Source organism: Bos indicus, chromosome 28, assembly GCF_029378745.1.
Source record: "Bos indicus isolate NIAB-ARS_2022 breed Sahiwal x Tharparkar chromosome 28, NIAB-ARS_B.indTharparkar_mat_pri_1.0, whole genome shotgun sequence".
NCBI classification, from domain to species: domain Eukaryota; kingdom Metazoa; phylum Chordata; class Mammalia; order Artiodactyla; family Bovidae; genus Bos; species Bos indicus.
Window position 1 is genome coordinate 13,652,327 of NC_091787.1, and position 16,442 is coordinate 13,668,768.

General features: G+C 48.8%; 1 protein-coding gene across 1 annotated transcript in view; it reads left to right on the plus strand.

The window, feature by feature from the left end:
• Positions 1–10,332, plus strand: part of RET (ret proto-oncogene) — a 54,912-nt gene extending 44,580 nt beyond the window's left edge. Inside the window, exons 14-20 of the mRNA XM_019953957.2 lie at positions 164–378; positions 461–583; positions 2,696–2,766; positions 4,020–4,157; positions 5,214–5,313; positions 6,771–6,918; positions 8,241–10,332. Coding sequence (XP_019809516.1) covers positions 164–378; positions 461–583; positions 2,696–2,766; positions 4,020–4,157; positions 5,214–5,313; positions 6,771–6,918; positions 8,241–8,398 — 953 coding nt within the window. The 3' untranslated portion in view covers positions 8,399–10,332. The remainder of the gene's footprint in view (positions 1–163; positions 379–460; positions 584–2,695; positions 2,767–4,019; positions 4,158–5,213; positions 5,314–6,770; positions 6,919–8,240) is intronic.
• Positions 10,333–16,442: the final 6,110 nt, after the last annotated feature.

Genomic DNA, 16,442 nt, shown 5'->3' on the forward strand with positions numbered 1-16,442 from the left:
CTGAAGCAACATAGCGCTGCAAGGTGGAGAGCAGAGTGATGTGAGAGTGAGCTGGGGCTTGAGTCCTCAGGCTGCCGGAAGTGACTGCCGCATGCTGGCCCAACTTCTGCCTGCCCAGGGCCACCTAGGCAGCCAGCCCACGTACCTACCACTCTGCCCCCAGGGCCACTGCTCCTCATCGTGGAGTATGCCAAGTACGGCTCCCTGCGGGGCTTCCTCCGAGAGAGCCGCAAGGCGGGGCCTGGCTACGTGGGCAGCGGGGGCAGCCGCAATTCCAGTTACCTGGACAACCCGGAGGAGCGGGCCCTGACCATGGGCGACCTCATCTCCTTTGCCTGGCAGATCTCACGAGGGATGCAGTACCTGGCTGAGATGAAGGTGCGTGCCACCCCAGCCCTGCGCCCCGTCTGCCGGTGATGGGCCCGGGTTTCAGGGGTCCCTGCTGTTGTCTTCCCCACAGCTTGTCCATCGGGACTTGGCAGCCAGAAACGTCCTGGTAGCTGAGGGCCGCAGGATGAAGATCTCAGATTTTGGTCTGTCCCGAGATGTTTATGAAGAGGATTCCTATGTGAAGAGGAGCAAGGTACCAGGTCCTGGGGTGTGTTGGCCTGAGGGCAGAGGGCAGTGGTCAGGGTGCCCACGGGGTGGGGACAGATTTTAATCTGAAGAAGATAAAGCAGGTTTTTAGAGTGTAAACTTCCAGTCCACATCCCCTAACTCTTCCCTAGTCCTGGGTCTCCAGAGACCCAGAGCAGGACTCAGTCCTGAGCCTGTTCCTTCTCTTCCTCACAGCCACACGTGCTGTTTCGGAGCTGCCTGCTGGGGAGCGGGGTTCCTGCAGCTTCTCTTGCTTTTCATCACTATCACTTCTAAAGGTCACCTACCACTGCAGAAATAACAGTCTTCTTGTCTGCAGTTGTTCCTCTCACTGCTGCAGAGTGAAGGTCACTGTTTTACTCTGTGTAACTTTAGTCCTTCGCTTGGGGAAAAAAAATGAATTAAACCCAAGCTTGCTAGTCATTCTTCACAGAAGGGGATGAACCACTTTACAGCAGGGTATGCTCCTGGTCCAAGGGCCTAGGAAGCGCTGACTAAGCGAGTTTGGAAGGCGATCAAGAGGGTCCTGGAGACAAAGTCCGGAGTCGCAGGGTAGAGATTTGGGAAGCTTTTTTCCAAGTCACTGAAACAGGTGGTTCGGGCCCCTTCTTGGGAAACCTGGTTCCCTGGTGTGGTCCCCTTCCCTGTGACATTGGTCTTGACTCTCTTGATGCTGTTATTCTCTCAACCCCTCTCCAGTAGCTTCCCTGTGACAGACTAGACAGGGCAGATCACAGGCCCCCTCAAAACACACAGCTAAGCTGGCATTCAGAACAGATGCTGCTCAAAAAGAAAAACACAGAAAGCCACGACATACACTTCAGCTTTGTTCTGAGGGACGAGAGAAGCCCAGGTGGTCCTGGGGCTGTGAGGATGACGTTTGATTTCTTGTTGGGTTTCCGTTGTGACAGCACGTCTTAGAAGTGCTGAAGGGGAAGTGGAGTGGGGTGCTCTGTACCCCGTGGAGGGGGGTGGATGGAACTTCCTGTTGATGCACTGGTCCTCGGGAAGGCCCTGTGTCACCCAGCAAGGAAGCACAAGGTGCCCAAACTCGGCCCCTGAGAGCACAGCCTGTGGGTGGCATTGTTAGAAACACACACCCTCGAAGCAGTCACATTTCATGTAGGGTATGAATCCTAAATAGTACTTTTTTTAAAAAGGAATTATAATAAATGCATTAAAATCCAAAGCAAATGCCTTTTTTTAAATTGATTTGTGCCTTGAGGCTGACCTATTTGTTGTTGTTTAATCAATCAGTCATGTCCAACTCTTTGCAACCCATGGACTGTAGCCCAGCAAGATCCTCTGTCCATGAAATTCTCCAGGCAAGAATACTGGAGTGGGATGCCATTTCCTTCTCCAGGGGATTTTCCTGACCCACAGATCAAACCCGCATCTCCTGCACTGCAGGTGGATTCTTTACCACTGAGCCACCAGGAAAGCCACCTGATCTATTTGTACCAAAAAGCTCTTTCTTAAGTTGCATTAGAGAGGATTTGTTAGGTTGAACCCCAGCCTCTCCATGGTGGAGGGCAGTCTTTCAGAGGATGCTAAAAGGGCCCTGGGATAAAATAAGTGGGAAAAACCAGACTCAAGACACTCACACTGATTTCTTCCCTCAGAGCTTCTCAGAAGGGCCTTTAGTGTGTTCATTTGTGTCAGAAATTGCCAAGGTGGAAACACTGGATGTCGGTTTCCCAAACTCCTTCACCCTCAGATATCAGGGGAGATCTCGATGGAAGTGCTTCCAGCCTACACACTGGGCAGCACTCAGGGTGCCCCTGATCTCCCCAGAAGTGGCCACAGTGGGGCCTGGCTTGCACTCAGCATCAGTTCCTTGGGAAGTGGTGCGTGACCAGCACGCCTTGTACAGCTGTGGGCAGGCCGACTGGCTCCCTCCAGTGTCTCAGCCAAGCTTTGGAAGGTGGGGCTGGGACGCCAGCCCCTGTGAGGCTGTGCTGCTGGTCTGCACCCAGGAACACACTGGAGTCATTACTCAGCATCCCCTCAGAGCTGAAAGAGCCTGAGACATGCCCCCCCACACCAGGTCCCAGGATCTCAGAGCAACATTAATGCCTTTCTTTGACTCCCTCCTTAGGGTCGGATCCCAGTCAAGTGGATGGCCATTGAGTCCCTCTTCGATCATATCTATACCACCCAGAGTGATGTGTGAGTCTGGATGTTGCCTTCCTGGGGTGGAGGTTACACGTATGCACCTGTCTGGGCAGCTCCACTGGGGAACAGAGCTGCCCTGAGTGCCTGTCAACTCATTCCAACCGTCCAGAATGACCTCCCCAAACTCGGGGGCTGCGGGTGGGGGAGCTTTGTGTACTCACACAGCAGATGGCAAGGGCCCAGGCAGTAGTCCTGAGTGCCACCGTGGAATGCATGAGGGCGTGAGCCATGGCTGCAGACCCCGTCGCCTGCCCCGCCTCCCCTGCCCTCTCTTTGGACATCTCAGTGACACACAGTCCCAGCCAAACGGTCCCCTCTCTGTGGGCCTGAGTATGAGCTGGCTTCAAGCAGGTCCCCGGGGACTTGTCCCCACCCAGAGACAAGTTTAGGGTGGGGTGACCTTGAGTGGGTTTCCAGTACCCCAAGCTGCTCCAAGACCAAAACTCAGTCTTCCAAGTCCAACTACATTCTCGATAGTTTTCAAAACCACAACAGACTTGTTTCCAAATGTTCTGCGGTAAACAGCCGTGCATGTTTTGAATAAGGTAGGCTGTGAAAAGGCAATTCTTTACAGTTTTAACAGCTGTGTTCTGATTACCAAGCTGACTGTAAAACAACTGGAAATGCAGGGGAGAGCGTAACGAAGACTAAAAGTCACTGGGACCCCACCATCCCTAAATAACTCGGCCCAGCCCTCACAGGCCTTGCCTAGATTTGTCTGTGGCATGCAGGTATATATTCTTAATTACTGTAAGCGGGCTTGTGTGATAATGCTGTTTTGTCCCCACTTCACAGTAAATTTTCCCTCACAGTTAGGTATTTTCCCGTTGCAGTGTTTTTTCCTTCTAACATCTTATGAAAATTTCCAAGCACACAGAATAAGTGAAGGGGTTTTGCAGAGTGCCCCCAGCGCCCCACGGCCTTGGTTCCACCTGCTTTTCACTGTGCTCGTTTGCATTCCCTGATGCTACAGAGCTTGACCTCGGGTCAGCCACCTGCCCCTTCTGGGTGTGGGGGCTGAGCTTGGGCAGCAGCTTGTCGGGAGGTCAGGGAGGGGCAGGCAGACACCTGTTCCCATCTCCATTCCACTTTCATCTGTCTGGTCAGCCCAGGCTGAAACCGTGGGCACTTGGACCAATCTCAGTACGGGGAACTCGGGTCCTGTTGCTGCTCGGGGAGGGGATATCTGGGGTGCTGAGGGCGCCAGAGACCCAGTGCAGCCACTCATTGGCCCTCTGGTTCTGCAGGTGGTCCTTTGGCGTTCTGCTGTGGGAGATTGTGACCCTGGGCGGCAACCCCTACCCTGGGATTCCTCCAGAGCGGCTCTTCAACCTTCTGAAGACAGGCTACCGGATGGAGAGGCCGGACAACTGCAGTGAGGAGATGTGAGCATGCTTTCTCTGGTCCAGCCTCCCCAGACACTGACACTCCGGGCTTTGGCAGAGTGGGGTCACGTGCACTCATCCTTTTCCCGCTGCTGGGCAGCCCTGGGTGCCAGCCCCAGGCGGACTGGGCAGCTGGAAGCGACAGGCTGAGACAAAAGCACAGAAAACCACCCTTGGGCATGATGGCAGATGCTGGGGACCCAGATTCCACTTGGGGCTGGGTGGGCCTCCTGGGGGGACTTACAAGGCTGAGGGGGAGCAGGACCCCAGGAGAGGTGGTGGAAGGATGAGGGGGTGCTTCAGACCGAGGGAGCAGCCTCAGTCCAAGGCTGAAGACCTGTCCCAGGGTGCTTGGGGAGGGGAAGGTAATTCAGAATGGCCCCAGGGGTGCATACAGGGGAGCACCCAAGTGGAGACACCAAGGCAGCCAAAGAGCAGGCAGGTGGCGCCTGGACTTCAGCTCAAGGGCACCAGAATTCTCTCATCAAATGGTGGTTCCATCAGATGATCCTTGAAGGATAGGTTGAGAACACATGAGAGGGGGTCGTCCGTGGGCGAAAACACACTGGTCCATTCATTCTACAAGATCTGTCATGCACCTGCCATGTGCCTGGCTCGGGGCTGTGGGAGTGCAAGGGTGAGTAGGTGCTGCTTCCCTGGGCACCCTGGACTGGCAAGCACAGGCCCAGCACTCACCCACAGGGTGGCCCCTGCAGCCCTGCCAGAGCCCCAGGGGAGGGAGGGAGGTGCAAGACAGAGTGTGCTTGGCAGGTGTTTGTGTTCATACCCAGTTCATCCTTCATAAGAGTTTTAAGGACTGGCATTTCTGCAGTAGCTGCCATAGTGAGCATGGCTGGACCACAGCGCCAGACACTGTGAGCCCCTGCTGACCCATCATACCCTGGCCCAACTCAGAGGACGATGTCAGTGACACAGGAACAGCCTTGGGGTTTGGGAACACAGCCTCTGGGGCCCAGGGTGCACTGTACTGGGTGTGGTGGCTGTGACTGGGCAATCCTTGCTGGATTGTCACCACCCACCTGTTTGTCCCACCAGGTACAATCTGATGCTGCAGTGCTGGAAGCAGGAACCAGACAAGAGGCCAGTGTTTGCCGACATCAGCAAAGACCTGGATAAGATGATGGTTAAGAGCAGAGTGAGTACCCAGAGCCAATCCCTGGTGCCACCTCCCTCATCCTGGTTCGTGGAATTCCCAGTGCAAAGGCAGAGTGCGGCTGTGCAGAGTGAGATGGTCATGTCTCCAGGTGGGGAGAGTGGGGGGCGGGCACGAGCCTTTATCCTTCATCCAGGCCTCTTGGACTTCTAGGACTTTTACCTTGACACTTAGGAAGAGCCCTTCCACAGACAGGGGTGGGAAGAAGATGTTCCAAAGCCGAACAAAATTATTTTCAATAATGGAACTTGAAAAAGTAGAGTTGGAATGAATGTGTCCTAAATTCAGATTCTATGAAGGGTCCCGCTAGAGGTGGGAAGTGAAAGGAGCAGTGGAAACTGTGACAAACAGCAGCCCACCAGCTGCCTCTGAAGGACCTCTCACCATAGACACATGTAACCTGTAGGAATATGAGCGCCAGGGCTTTTGAATTTTCAGGGATGTTTATGTTTCCCAGTTTTTATAGCAATTTCCAAAAGCTCAGTGTGGGCCAAACAACGTATCCGTGTGCCTCCAGTTTACAACTCTAGGTGATGGAGGAAGACAACAGTTTCCACTAATATTGATTGGGCAATGGGCCGCCTCCCTTATTCTGCCTTAGATGCTGGGGATACAGGTAAAGAAAATAGACACAGACCTTGCTTGCCCTCTGGTGGTTTCATCCTTACATTAACACAGTTACTGAAAGTTGTCATTTCTCCAAACATGGAAAGCAAGATGCATGGACTGGGCCCCTTGGAATAAAACCCAACCTCAGTGTATCGTTTGGGCAAATCCTATGATTCACCCTAAACAGAGGTAATAGCTGATGCCTACAGACAGCTTTCCTAGAACAATGCTGAGAACCAGCCAGAAACACACTGAAAGCATTCTTGACACCTTTAACCAGGGCAGTGGAAGTAGCTGGTCCTCACAAATCATCCTGCTTGGGAGCTGAAGCCTCTAGCAGCGTCTTATCCAAAACCCACACCGATGACTCAGATTTCTCCGTCCTGACTTGATGTTGGAGATGGCAGGAGTGCCTGGAGGGAAGCCGGAAAGTGTGGAGCAGACGGGGAATGTGTCTTGGCCTTCCCACATGAGTCATGGGGCTGCAATCCCAGAGCCTCAGGTTTTATAAACAGGCCCGTTCTCCAGTGCCGGGGCTAGTGCCCCCAGCGCTGCAGAGAGAGGACCAGGACAATGAATGAACACCTTTCTGCCTCCAAGGAGGTGATTCTCTGCGATGAGGACCACAGAGCAGGGCCGGATGAGGCAGAGGCTGGGGGAACTCAGTTCTGGCAACCCTGGCCAGGGGCTCAGATCTCGCGAGAGGTTGATAGGTGCAGGGTGGGACTCGGCTGGGGCTTCTGCTCTCAGGCAGGGTGTGGGTGGGGGCTGGGGTGGGCGTGTCCAGCAGTGGCCGGCTCCAGGGGTGACCAGCTGTCTCTCCCTTCCAGGACTACCTGGACCTGGCCGCGTCCACCCCATCTGACTCCCTGCTGTATGACGACGGCCTGTCGGAGGAGGAGACGCCCCTGGTGGACTGTAATAACGCTCCCCTCCCTCGCACCCTCCCCTCTACGTGGATTGAAAACAAACTCTATGGTAGAATTTCACATGCATTTACTAGATTCTAGTCACGTTGTTCCTGCTCTCTGCACTGTCCTTACTCTCTGTAAAGCTTTTTAAGAGTTTCTGGTTTGAATGAAACCAAAGTCTGCTCTGAATCTTTTTGTTTGTAAATGTCTGACTTTGCATCCGTTTACATTCAGGCATTTTTTTTTTTACAACTGTGTTTTTTTTAAAGGATGTGAAAATATGTGTGATGACCACATTGCCCAGCAGCTTAAGATGTTAGAGGAGAGGGCGGGGCAGAACTCTCAGGGGCTATTGAGAAATGATGACTCAATCATTTCCAGGGTGGGGACATAGTCATGGTACTTCTAATTTAACTACTGGGGTACATTTTCCTGACCTGGGGAGGCATTTAATCTAGAAAGGCGGAACCAGCACTACCCTGCCTGCACAGAGAACACAGCCAGCATCCCCCCAGGCTCTGTCTGGGTGAGTGGGGGTGGGGGGGCTTGGAGGCCACCCAGTGCTGGGGACCACCATTGGCTGGGGGGACACACACAGACTGCTGTTTTCACATCCTTTGTATCACACACTGTCATGACAGTTGTCACTTATGAAGTCAGTGCTAAAAGCTGGAGCAAAATGCTTTTTGAAAGAACGTAGTCTGTGGTGCTGTGGTCTTGCAATGGACAGTAAATGCGGTTCTTGCCAAAACTCCTTCTTCTGTCTTCAATACTTGAAATTTTTTTCCTGTTTCCTAACTTCATCATGGAGTGTTTTGAAATCTTGGAGTCTGAAGCCTTTCTCAGCCGAGGTTGTTCCTTTTGCATGCCTCCTGGGTCAGTGATTCCTTGCTGGCTAGTGTTTCTTGCCATTTGTCCCGTCGACGCTGTGGGACTGGGCTGCGTGCGCCCTTGATTTGGAAGATCCTCTCCTCTGTAGTAGGCTGGGATGGAAGACAAGTAGGCTCCTTTACGTTAGAGCACTTTTTATAGAAGCTTCCTGCTGCAGTAAGCCAGGCAGTACAGCAAGGTGCTGATGCTTTATGCTGCCTTACAGAAAGAGTTAAACAGGTCACCAGAGATTGATCAGATTTGAGAATCTGAAGCTTGTAAAAGTCAAAATTGGTAGTTTCTGGTAAGCTACAGTTACCAAGAGAACATGTGATGTTCCCCCCTTCCCCCAAACATTACCCATGTTTTGGAAACCTGGAGCACGAAACCCTGCAGGCAGTTGGCCCAGAAACCAGAAGTTTGGTTTGAACCTCAAAGGGAGTTTTGCCAAGGCCTTACTGTCTGCACATGAAGTTTGGGTTCTTCAGCGCAGAACAAATGATCTGTTTTCATTTTTAGGCATGTCAGACCCGAACTGGCCTGAAGAGAGTCCTGTACCACTCACGAGAGCCGCTGGCACCAACATTGGGTGTCCGAGATATGCAAATGATAGTGTATATGCTAACTGGATGGTTTCACCCTCAGCGGCACAATTAATGGACGCGTTTGATAGTTAACATTTGTTTGTGAAAAGTAATGGACTCGCAAGGGGAAGACACATGCTGAGAACAGAAGGTCTGCCGGCCCCTACTTGCACATTTCACACTGGCTGGCAGGCTTGCCACCCAGCAGATGTAGCGCGCTGGACGGTGCAGGTGTTCCTTCTTCTTCCGCCCTCGGCAGTGCCCAGCCGGTGCGTCCGTGGGCACCACGCACTCCGCGCTCACACGTATGGGTCCCTCACTCACTACCTGAACTGTTTGATTTTTTCTGGTTGCCTCCAAACAAGGCCACATGATTTAAACATGAAGCACACACACCAAAAAAGGCAGCAGGGGAAAAAAAACCTGGCCCAGACGACCTGTCCTTGTTCAGAACAAGAGCCCGGCCAGGCCGCATAGGGATGTCAGAGCCCAACCAGGGCTGGAGGGGAAGAGGGGACTTCTGGACAGGCCTCACCGCAACCTTCAATATCCTGTTTTTTTTTTTTTAATCATGTAACCTTTTCTTAGGAAGACATTTGATTCTTATTATGATTAAAATGATCCTTAGGTTTAGCACAATGGAGAAACATGATGCCACATTTAGTATGTAGGTAGGTGGTGTGAGGGGAGGGGGCTTTTAGGACACATTTGTCCACCTGGCTGAGAGATCACACCCCTGTGATGAGAAGTGTATGGAGGAGGGGGCCTTGGAGTGGAGTGGACTCATATCCAAGGATTGCTGACCACAGAGACTTGGCTGCTGCAAACTCCCCAGCCTCCCCCACCACAGCCTTCAGTACCTACCCATCCAGTGCCCCAAAGTGGCAGGGGCTCATCTCACACGTTTGTGGTTGGGACTTGAGCTCAGTCTCAGCTAGTTAGGTTAGAAGTAGGGTCGACAAATGACCAAGGACTGTGACACCTCTGATGACGATTCTGATGGGGAAACGACAGTGTTTTGGCTCTTATAGAGCTTGTGTGAAAAGCTACATGTGTCCATTCTTCCTGTGTTTGTAACGTAACGCTGCTATGGCAAGACATTTTTGTTCTTAGGTTCTGACCATGACTCATAAGCTTCTTGTCATTCTTCACTGCTTGTTTGTGGTCACAGACACTCAGCACTCCTCCCATCCTGCGGGGGTGGCTTTCGGGAAGTCCCAGGGGCTCTTCTTTCTGTCCAAACGCTGTCACTTTGCAGGAGAGGGTTGGTTGCCAAAACACTGCCTGGGTTTCAAACTTAAAGCACTGTGAAAGAACTTAACGATGTCTCATGAAAACGCTGGATTTTATAGCCATTTCACCAAAGTGGTAAAGTGGTAAAATTATGGCATTTTTGTGGCCAAGAAGGCTTGGATGAGTTATGTGGAGGAGCCGTATGTGTGTGAGTGTGTGTATGTGCATGCACGTGTGTGTGCACACACTCAGGGAGAGCACGGGAAAAACACTTAACTGCAGATGCAACATGGCTTTAGTTTGAGCCATTGTTCAGACACACTGTGATAAGTTCTTTTACAGGTATCTAGTCATGGTAGTAAATTTGTGGGTTTCAGATGTGCTTAATGATCGTCTTGTTAAATGCAGAAGGAGGGAGAAACTTTCTCAAGTTATTAAAAATGCCTACTCAGCGTGAGAGGCTGTAGCAGTTTGTCCTCAGCACGGGGAGAACTCCAAGTCTAACTGGCTGACCCAGTGGTGGGGAGTTAACCCTTGACTCATAACCTAATTGTCTGTTCCTGAATTATCCAGGTATTCATACTTGTTAGTCTATCAGACAATTTTCATATGCATATACACAGAAGTTACTAAGTATTTAAGTGTTACTCAGTATTAAGTAACAATCTGTTTTAAAATTTGTTAAATCTATTTATGAAAGGTTATTAAACCATCCCGTGTCAATTTGCTTTTGTAGTCAAGGTGACTAAGAAAATCATTTCAGTTATGTAAATAAAATCATGTATTGTACAATGTGTAAACTTCTTTTCTCTTGTTAACTTTCTGGTTGGAAACATTAGGTTTCTGATTTTAAAGTTTCCATATAAGGAGTAAGATGTCACAAGGGCATCTATTGTGGTGACCACTGGGGAAGTAAGACTGATTGAAGGACTGTGGGGCCACTTGGTGATGTTGTTGACTTGCCTTGTATAATATGTACACAAACAGCCGCATTTATAGTAATTGTGAAAACTAAGCTTGTTCTGCCACTCAAAGGATTCCTTCCCTAAACCAGAGCAGCAGCCAATGTTGAGTTCAGGTATTTGCTCTTCTCTGCAATTTGCTGTTTGTTTCTTGAAGCTGGAGTTGGACACTTCTGAGAGAGACTGTAAAAGGCATTGTCATGACTGAAAGGTCTGCTGGAGGAAAAACTTTGCCCTGAGCCACTATGAAATCTAAAATACTAAATGCTTCTGTTTATGACTTCCTGTTGGGTTATGCAGGAATGCTATGAGCTCCTCAGAAACCTGGCAAGGAGCAGGTGGTGGGTCAGTAGGGAAACACAAGTTATTAGCAACATAAGTCTGATTAGCGGTTACATTGTGCACTGGACACTGAGGGCCTTGGGTGCACACGTGTGCACACAGTCATGCGTGAGCCACCCAAGGGCTGCCCCAGGCCCACGGTGCTCCAGCTCCTGGCCCTCAGCGCCTCCTTCAATCTAGACCTCAGGGATGGGAAGTGAATATAATTTCTAGACTCAGTTGTTTGCCTCTGAATGTTTAGAAACCCGTGTTGAAAAAAGCTAATACTAAAATACGAAAAACTCCTTTTTCAAGCAGAGAAACATTCCATAAGTAGTGTGTGTGTCTACATGTGGTTTATTTTTCTGAAAAGGCACATTCTCCACCAGGCTCCACACAGGATTGCTTAGCCACAAGGTCAGCTTATTTGGCTAGAAATGTAGTTGAATATTGGAGGAGGGAATGGTTACCTGTTCCAGTATTCTTGCCTGGAAAATTCCATGGACAGAGGAGCCTGGTGGGCTACAGGCCATGGGGTCACAAAAGAGTCAGACACAATTGAGCAACTGAGCAGGTATTTGAATATAATGTCTGAGAACGTCTTGGACAAACACTTAGCATAAAAGGGAAAGCAGAGTTTCCCCCACTAGAAACAGAGCATTTTTCCAGGCAGAGGAGTGGATATTTCCCTCTTCTCCTTTGAGCATGTTTATATATGGGGTATTTGGATGGTGGTATATAGGGTGATTCTAGAAAGTGTGGAAGAAATCCTTACCTCTCTGTCCCTGGAAAGATGCAGTAAGAGTGGGTCTGAAGGGCATGTGCTGCAGTGGGGGCACACCCTCCCTTCCGTGTGATTTTGCCCGTGGTGCTTACCCTCTGGGTGGGCCTCTACATCCAGAAAGCACCATCCACTCAGGTTGCCTGCACCACTCCGTCCCTTCTCCGTGGCAACAACCATGGCAGGCTCACTAGAACTTTATAGGAACTTCCCTGGCAGTCCAGTGGTTAAGACTCTGTGCTTCCATGGCAGGGGTTATGAGTTTGATCCCTGGTCAGGGAACTAAGATCCCCACATGTCACCCAGCACAGCCAAAGGTTTTGTTTTTTGTTTTTTTTTTAATAATTAAAAGAACTTTGTAGAGTTTCCCACTTCTTTAGGGAGCTGGGATTCACATCAATAATTCTTGGCTGAGATCAGGAGAAACCAGAACCTGTATGTAGAGAGTTTTTCAGTGTGGAGTATGGTGCTGTGCCTCCAGAAGAGGCTGGATGGGTGGCTGTGTTAACTAACAGCTGGGAGGATAAGCTTCACTCCCGGAATTAAAGAGGCACGTACGTGAATGCTTGAAAGAAATCCCGGTTAATCTGTGCACCTAAGGTTTCAATTGCTGTGCCAAGTGACGAGATATTTTTGCAGATGTTTCTGGAATGTGCTAAGTCACAGGACCTGGCGAATGGTGATCTCTCAGAGGAGCTGTGACAGGGAGGCCGTCTCGCTGTGTCAGCTTCAGGGACATCAGTGTCACAGGAACTGGGGCCAGGCACATGGAGGGAGCCGCGACCAGAGACCACGCCAATCACTGACCATAGGACTTCTGTACCACCCCAGGAGAGACCATGATCTTGCGTCCTTTCAGATGACACTGTGCAGTTCAAGTTCAAAACTGGTGTGGGCAGGTGAGGTAAGTGCATTCTAAAACTAAGGGGGAAAAAATCATTTTTGAAGAAAAATAAATTTAGATCCTTCAGACAGAGACTGTATTTATCATGCATATCATCAGTTTTTTTAATAAAAATGCAAAGTTCATTTTTTACATCCCTATTTTTATTGATGTCAGTTTTGTCAGTGGTATTCTTTCAGGCTGCACTTGGTTTTCACCTGTGGTCCAGTCCTTTTCTGCACTTTTCAGTTTCCCTTAGAGGAAAGTCATTCCTGTGGGTTGCAAAGGGTCTAGCCGTAGGTGGCACAGTGGTGAAGAATCCACTTGCCAATGCAGAAGGTACAAGAGACTGGGGTTCAATCTCTGGGTTGGGAAGATCCCTTGGAGTAGGAAATTGCAGCCCCCTCCAGTATTCTTGCCTAGGAAATCCCACGGACACAGGAGCCTGGCAGGCTGCAGTCTCTGGGGGCGCAGAGAGTTGGACACGACTGAGCAACTGATCACACATAGCCTGGAAGGAAAGAACATAAGGCTGCCTCTTGTTACCGGAGGCAAGGGACTTTGAAGGACTTCAGGGAGCCCATATGTGCCTTGTCACAGCTTCTGCCCTTAGGAGCTCCTCTCAACAAGAGCAAGTGACTTGCTCCATGCTTTGTACCTTTTTTTTCTGGGAGTTTTAAAAAGCTTGAAAATTTTCCTTGAGACTCTCTGGCCACAGGACATGAGAAGTCAAAGTTCTTGGATTTTTTCAGAACTCCAGGGCAAAGGGGTTGGAGGACTTCATGAACATATGAAAAGAAAGATAAGATTACAGGAAACAAATATATGTATGTATGTGTTTATTTAGCGTGGTGTCTTAGCCATTGGATCAACAGGGAAGTGCCCATAGGAAAGAATTTTTAATGTCAGGAATGACCCAGAAGAGGGAAAGATGGAAGTTTCTCAAAGGATAGTCATTGAAAGAAATGAAAAGAAGTGTTGTGGCAAAAAATAGAATTGTTTTTTGTCTGCACTGTTGTGGCTTGCAGGATCTAAGTTCCCCAACCAGGGACTGAACCCATGCCCCCTGCAATAGAAGCATGGAGTCATAACCACTGGGCCACCATGGAATTCCCAGGAAATTGTACTTTTTAAGAGAGTTGAATCATCTATATAGCTTTGTAGAAATAAATAAGACCACCAAAAGAGAATGAGCAGGGTTTATTTATTCTGCACTTGCTCTTGCAAAGGAAGAGACCACCATCTTCTTGCTTTTGGCGAGACTCAAAGGCAGGCAGAGGAGGAAGAAAGCTTTACCGGAAAAAAGAGAAATAGTGGGGGAGGCTTAAGGTATACTGTGATTGGAGGCTATTGGCATGAGGAGGCTGAAGGCACTAAAGTAACTAGAAACTGAGCATCTTAGGTGATTCACTTGGAGGATATATTTGGCTTTCTTTGGGCGGTTTCAAGTTGGAAATAGGGGCAAAATAAAACAGGGAGTCTGGCAGTCATTGACCAGATCCTGACCATTTGGGGCTGGTTACTGCAGAGGTTACGGGTTGGAGTTCTTTGGTTCTACGTGGGCTGGCCGTTGTCTGTTTGCATATTCAGTCTCTCAGTTCCTCTCTTTTGGTCCTTTTTTTGCTTGAAAGTTGATGAATACAAGGAAGTTTATAAATCCAGGCCTTCACCGCTTAGAGGCTGATTTTTCAGTCATCTCCATGGTTAACTGTATTGTGAGGTAGTTTTTTTAAAGGATGGATTATATTTATTTATTTACTTTCAATGTGTATTTATTTGGCCATGCTGAGGGGAGTATGTGGAATCTTAATTCCCAGACCAGCAACCAATCCCATATCCCCTGCATTCTGGAAGCACGGAGTCTTAACCACTAGGCCACCAGGGAAGTCCCTATTGATTGTTTTGTTTTGTTTTTCCCGTAAGAGTCATTCTAACAAATGTGAGGTAATATGCCATGGTTGTTTGGACTTGATTTTCCCTTACCTTCCTGTTGTATCATCATGTTGATCACCTGTCAAGAAAGTGGCTGTTCAGAAGCATCTGGGTCCCAGATAGACGCAAAGAACCGGCATCATGAGCACTAGGACAAAAACAAGAACAGTTAATAAACCCTGTAAAGTTTATTGAACCAAGAATCCCAACCCAAGCCAAGCACAAATCCCATATAGACCATGAGGATCAAATTTATTAGAGAGCGAAGTAGCTTTGCCTGAAGGCATTGTATTGTCTGTCCCAGCTTCCCCGTTTCAATGACACAAGGAGGGTATTAGGAATGGCACAGATCCTGACTAACCAACAAGAAATCTAGAGCAATGCAACTGTCCATCACTACTTGTGTTAACAAGATGGGACTGATCGGTGTTCCATCTGGGGAAGAGGCGGTACTGCTAATGTCTTTTGCCAGAGTTAGTGCTAAGTTTCTTACAAATCTATATTCATGATTTCTACTGATGGAACACTGCTCTAATTGTTCACATAAACAATGAGACAGAAATTCCTCCAGGTTGAGTGCTGCATAATCAAGGCTGGCTTTGTTTTGGAACTCAGAATTTTCAGCCTTGGTCATTTAGAGACTTAGAGTCTGTGTATAGACAAGTCTTTGAATATTATTACTAACTTGCATGAGATGTTGTGTGCATGCATGCTATGTCACTTCAGTCGTGTCTGACTCTGCAACTCTATGGACTGTAGCCTACTAGGCTCCCCTGTCTGTGGGGTTCTCCAAGCAAGAAAACTGGAGTGGGTTGCCATATTCTTCTCCAGGGGATCTTTCCAATCTAGGGATTGAACCCGCATCTCTGGCATCTCATGCATTGCAGGTGGATTCTTTACTGCTGAGCCACCAGGGAAGCCCAAAGGAAACAGGACCAGGCATCCTGATTACAAAAGATGTAATATCTGGTAGGGACAATGGAGATCTAGGAAAGAAGTTACTCATAACAGAAGGCTGGAACCAGGGCTTACATGAGTTGTGCTACGTGTTTGGGTCACTGTTGGTCTTTTACAGGTGGCAAATATTTGACTTATCACTCTGTGAAAGTCACTGAATTCAAACCTGCTGCTGCTGCTGCTAAGTCGCTTCAGTCATGTCCAACTCTGTGCGACCCCATAGATGGCAGCCCACCAAGCTTCCCTGTCCCTGGGATTCTCCAGGCAAGAACACTGGAGTGGGTTGCCATTTCCTTCTCCAGAATTCAGACCTAAGGTCTGGCAATTACCTAGATTGTAATAACTGTTTTGTTTTTTTTTTTTCTTCTGACAAAGCAGGACACAAGGAAAGTCACAGGTGAACTTGTTTAAGGTGATTTTCCATGTTGCTGCAAATGGAGCTGCCATCAACTGTAATTCTTATTGTCTCCTTTGATGAGATGATAGCTTCCTTGTGGTTTTCATCACGGGGGTCTCTAGATGGAGGGTAGACTCAGCAGTCAGTTTAAGATCTAGGGCAGTGGCTACTTCTTGGGATAATCTATCAATGGTGTTAGAATGAGTATGTTCTGACATAACCATTGTAATAAAGAGAAAAGACAGATGAGGAAAAGGGTCATTATTGGTAAATGACAACCAGAGATCTACAGAAAATGAGAATAAGAAGAAGCAAGCCAATAAAAATACACACACACACAAGAATTAGACAGGCTTTTGGTCTAATATCTTGGGGAGAACTATTCTATATCTTGCGCACTATCCTAGGTCATCTGCTTGTTCTAAAGGTCTTGAGTCAGCTCCCTGCTTCTGAAGATCAGCCACTTTTGGGGGTCTCAGAATCCTCAGTTTGAGGTCCTCTATTGGAATAGCCTTCCAATTATGTGGAATTCCAGATTACTTCTTAGTTGTGAAACGTGAACCCGAGGATTGATGCCCTAAAGTTTCGCTGCTGTAACATATTCCCTCCCAGATGAAGGCAGAAAAGGTATTGACTGCTATTATTCAGCCTTAAAAAGGCATGAAATTCTG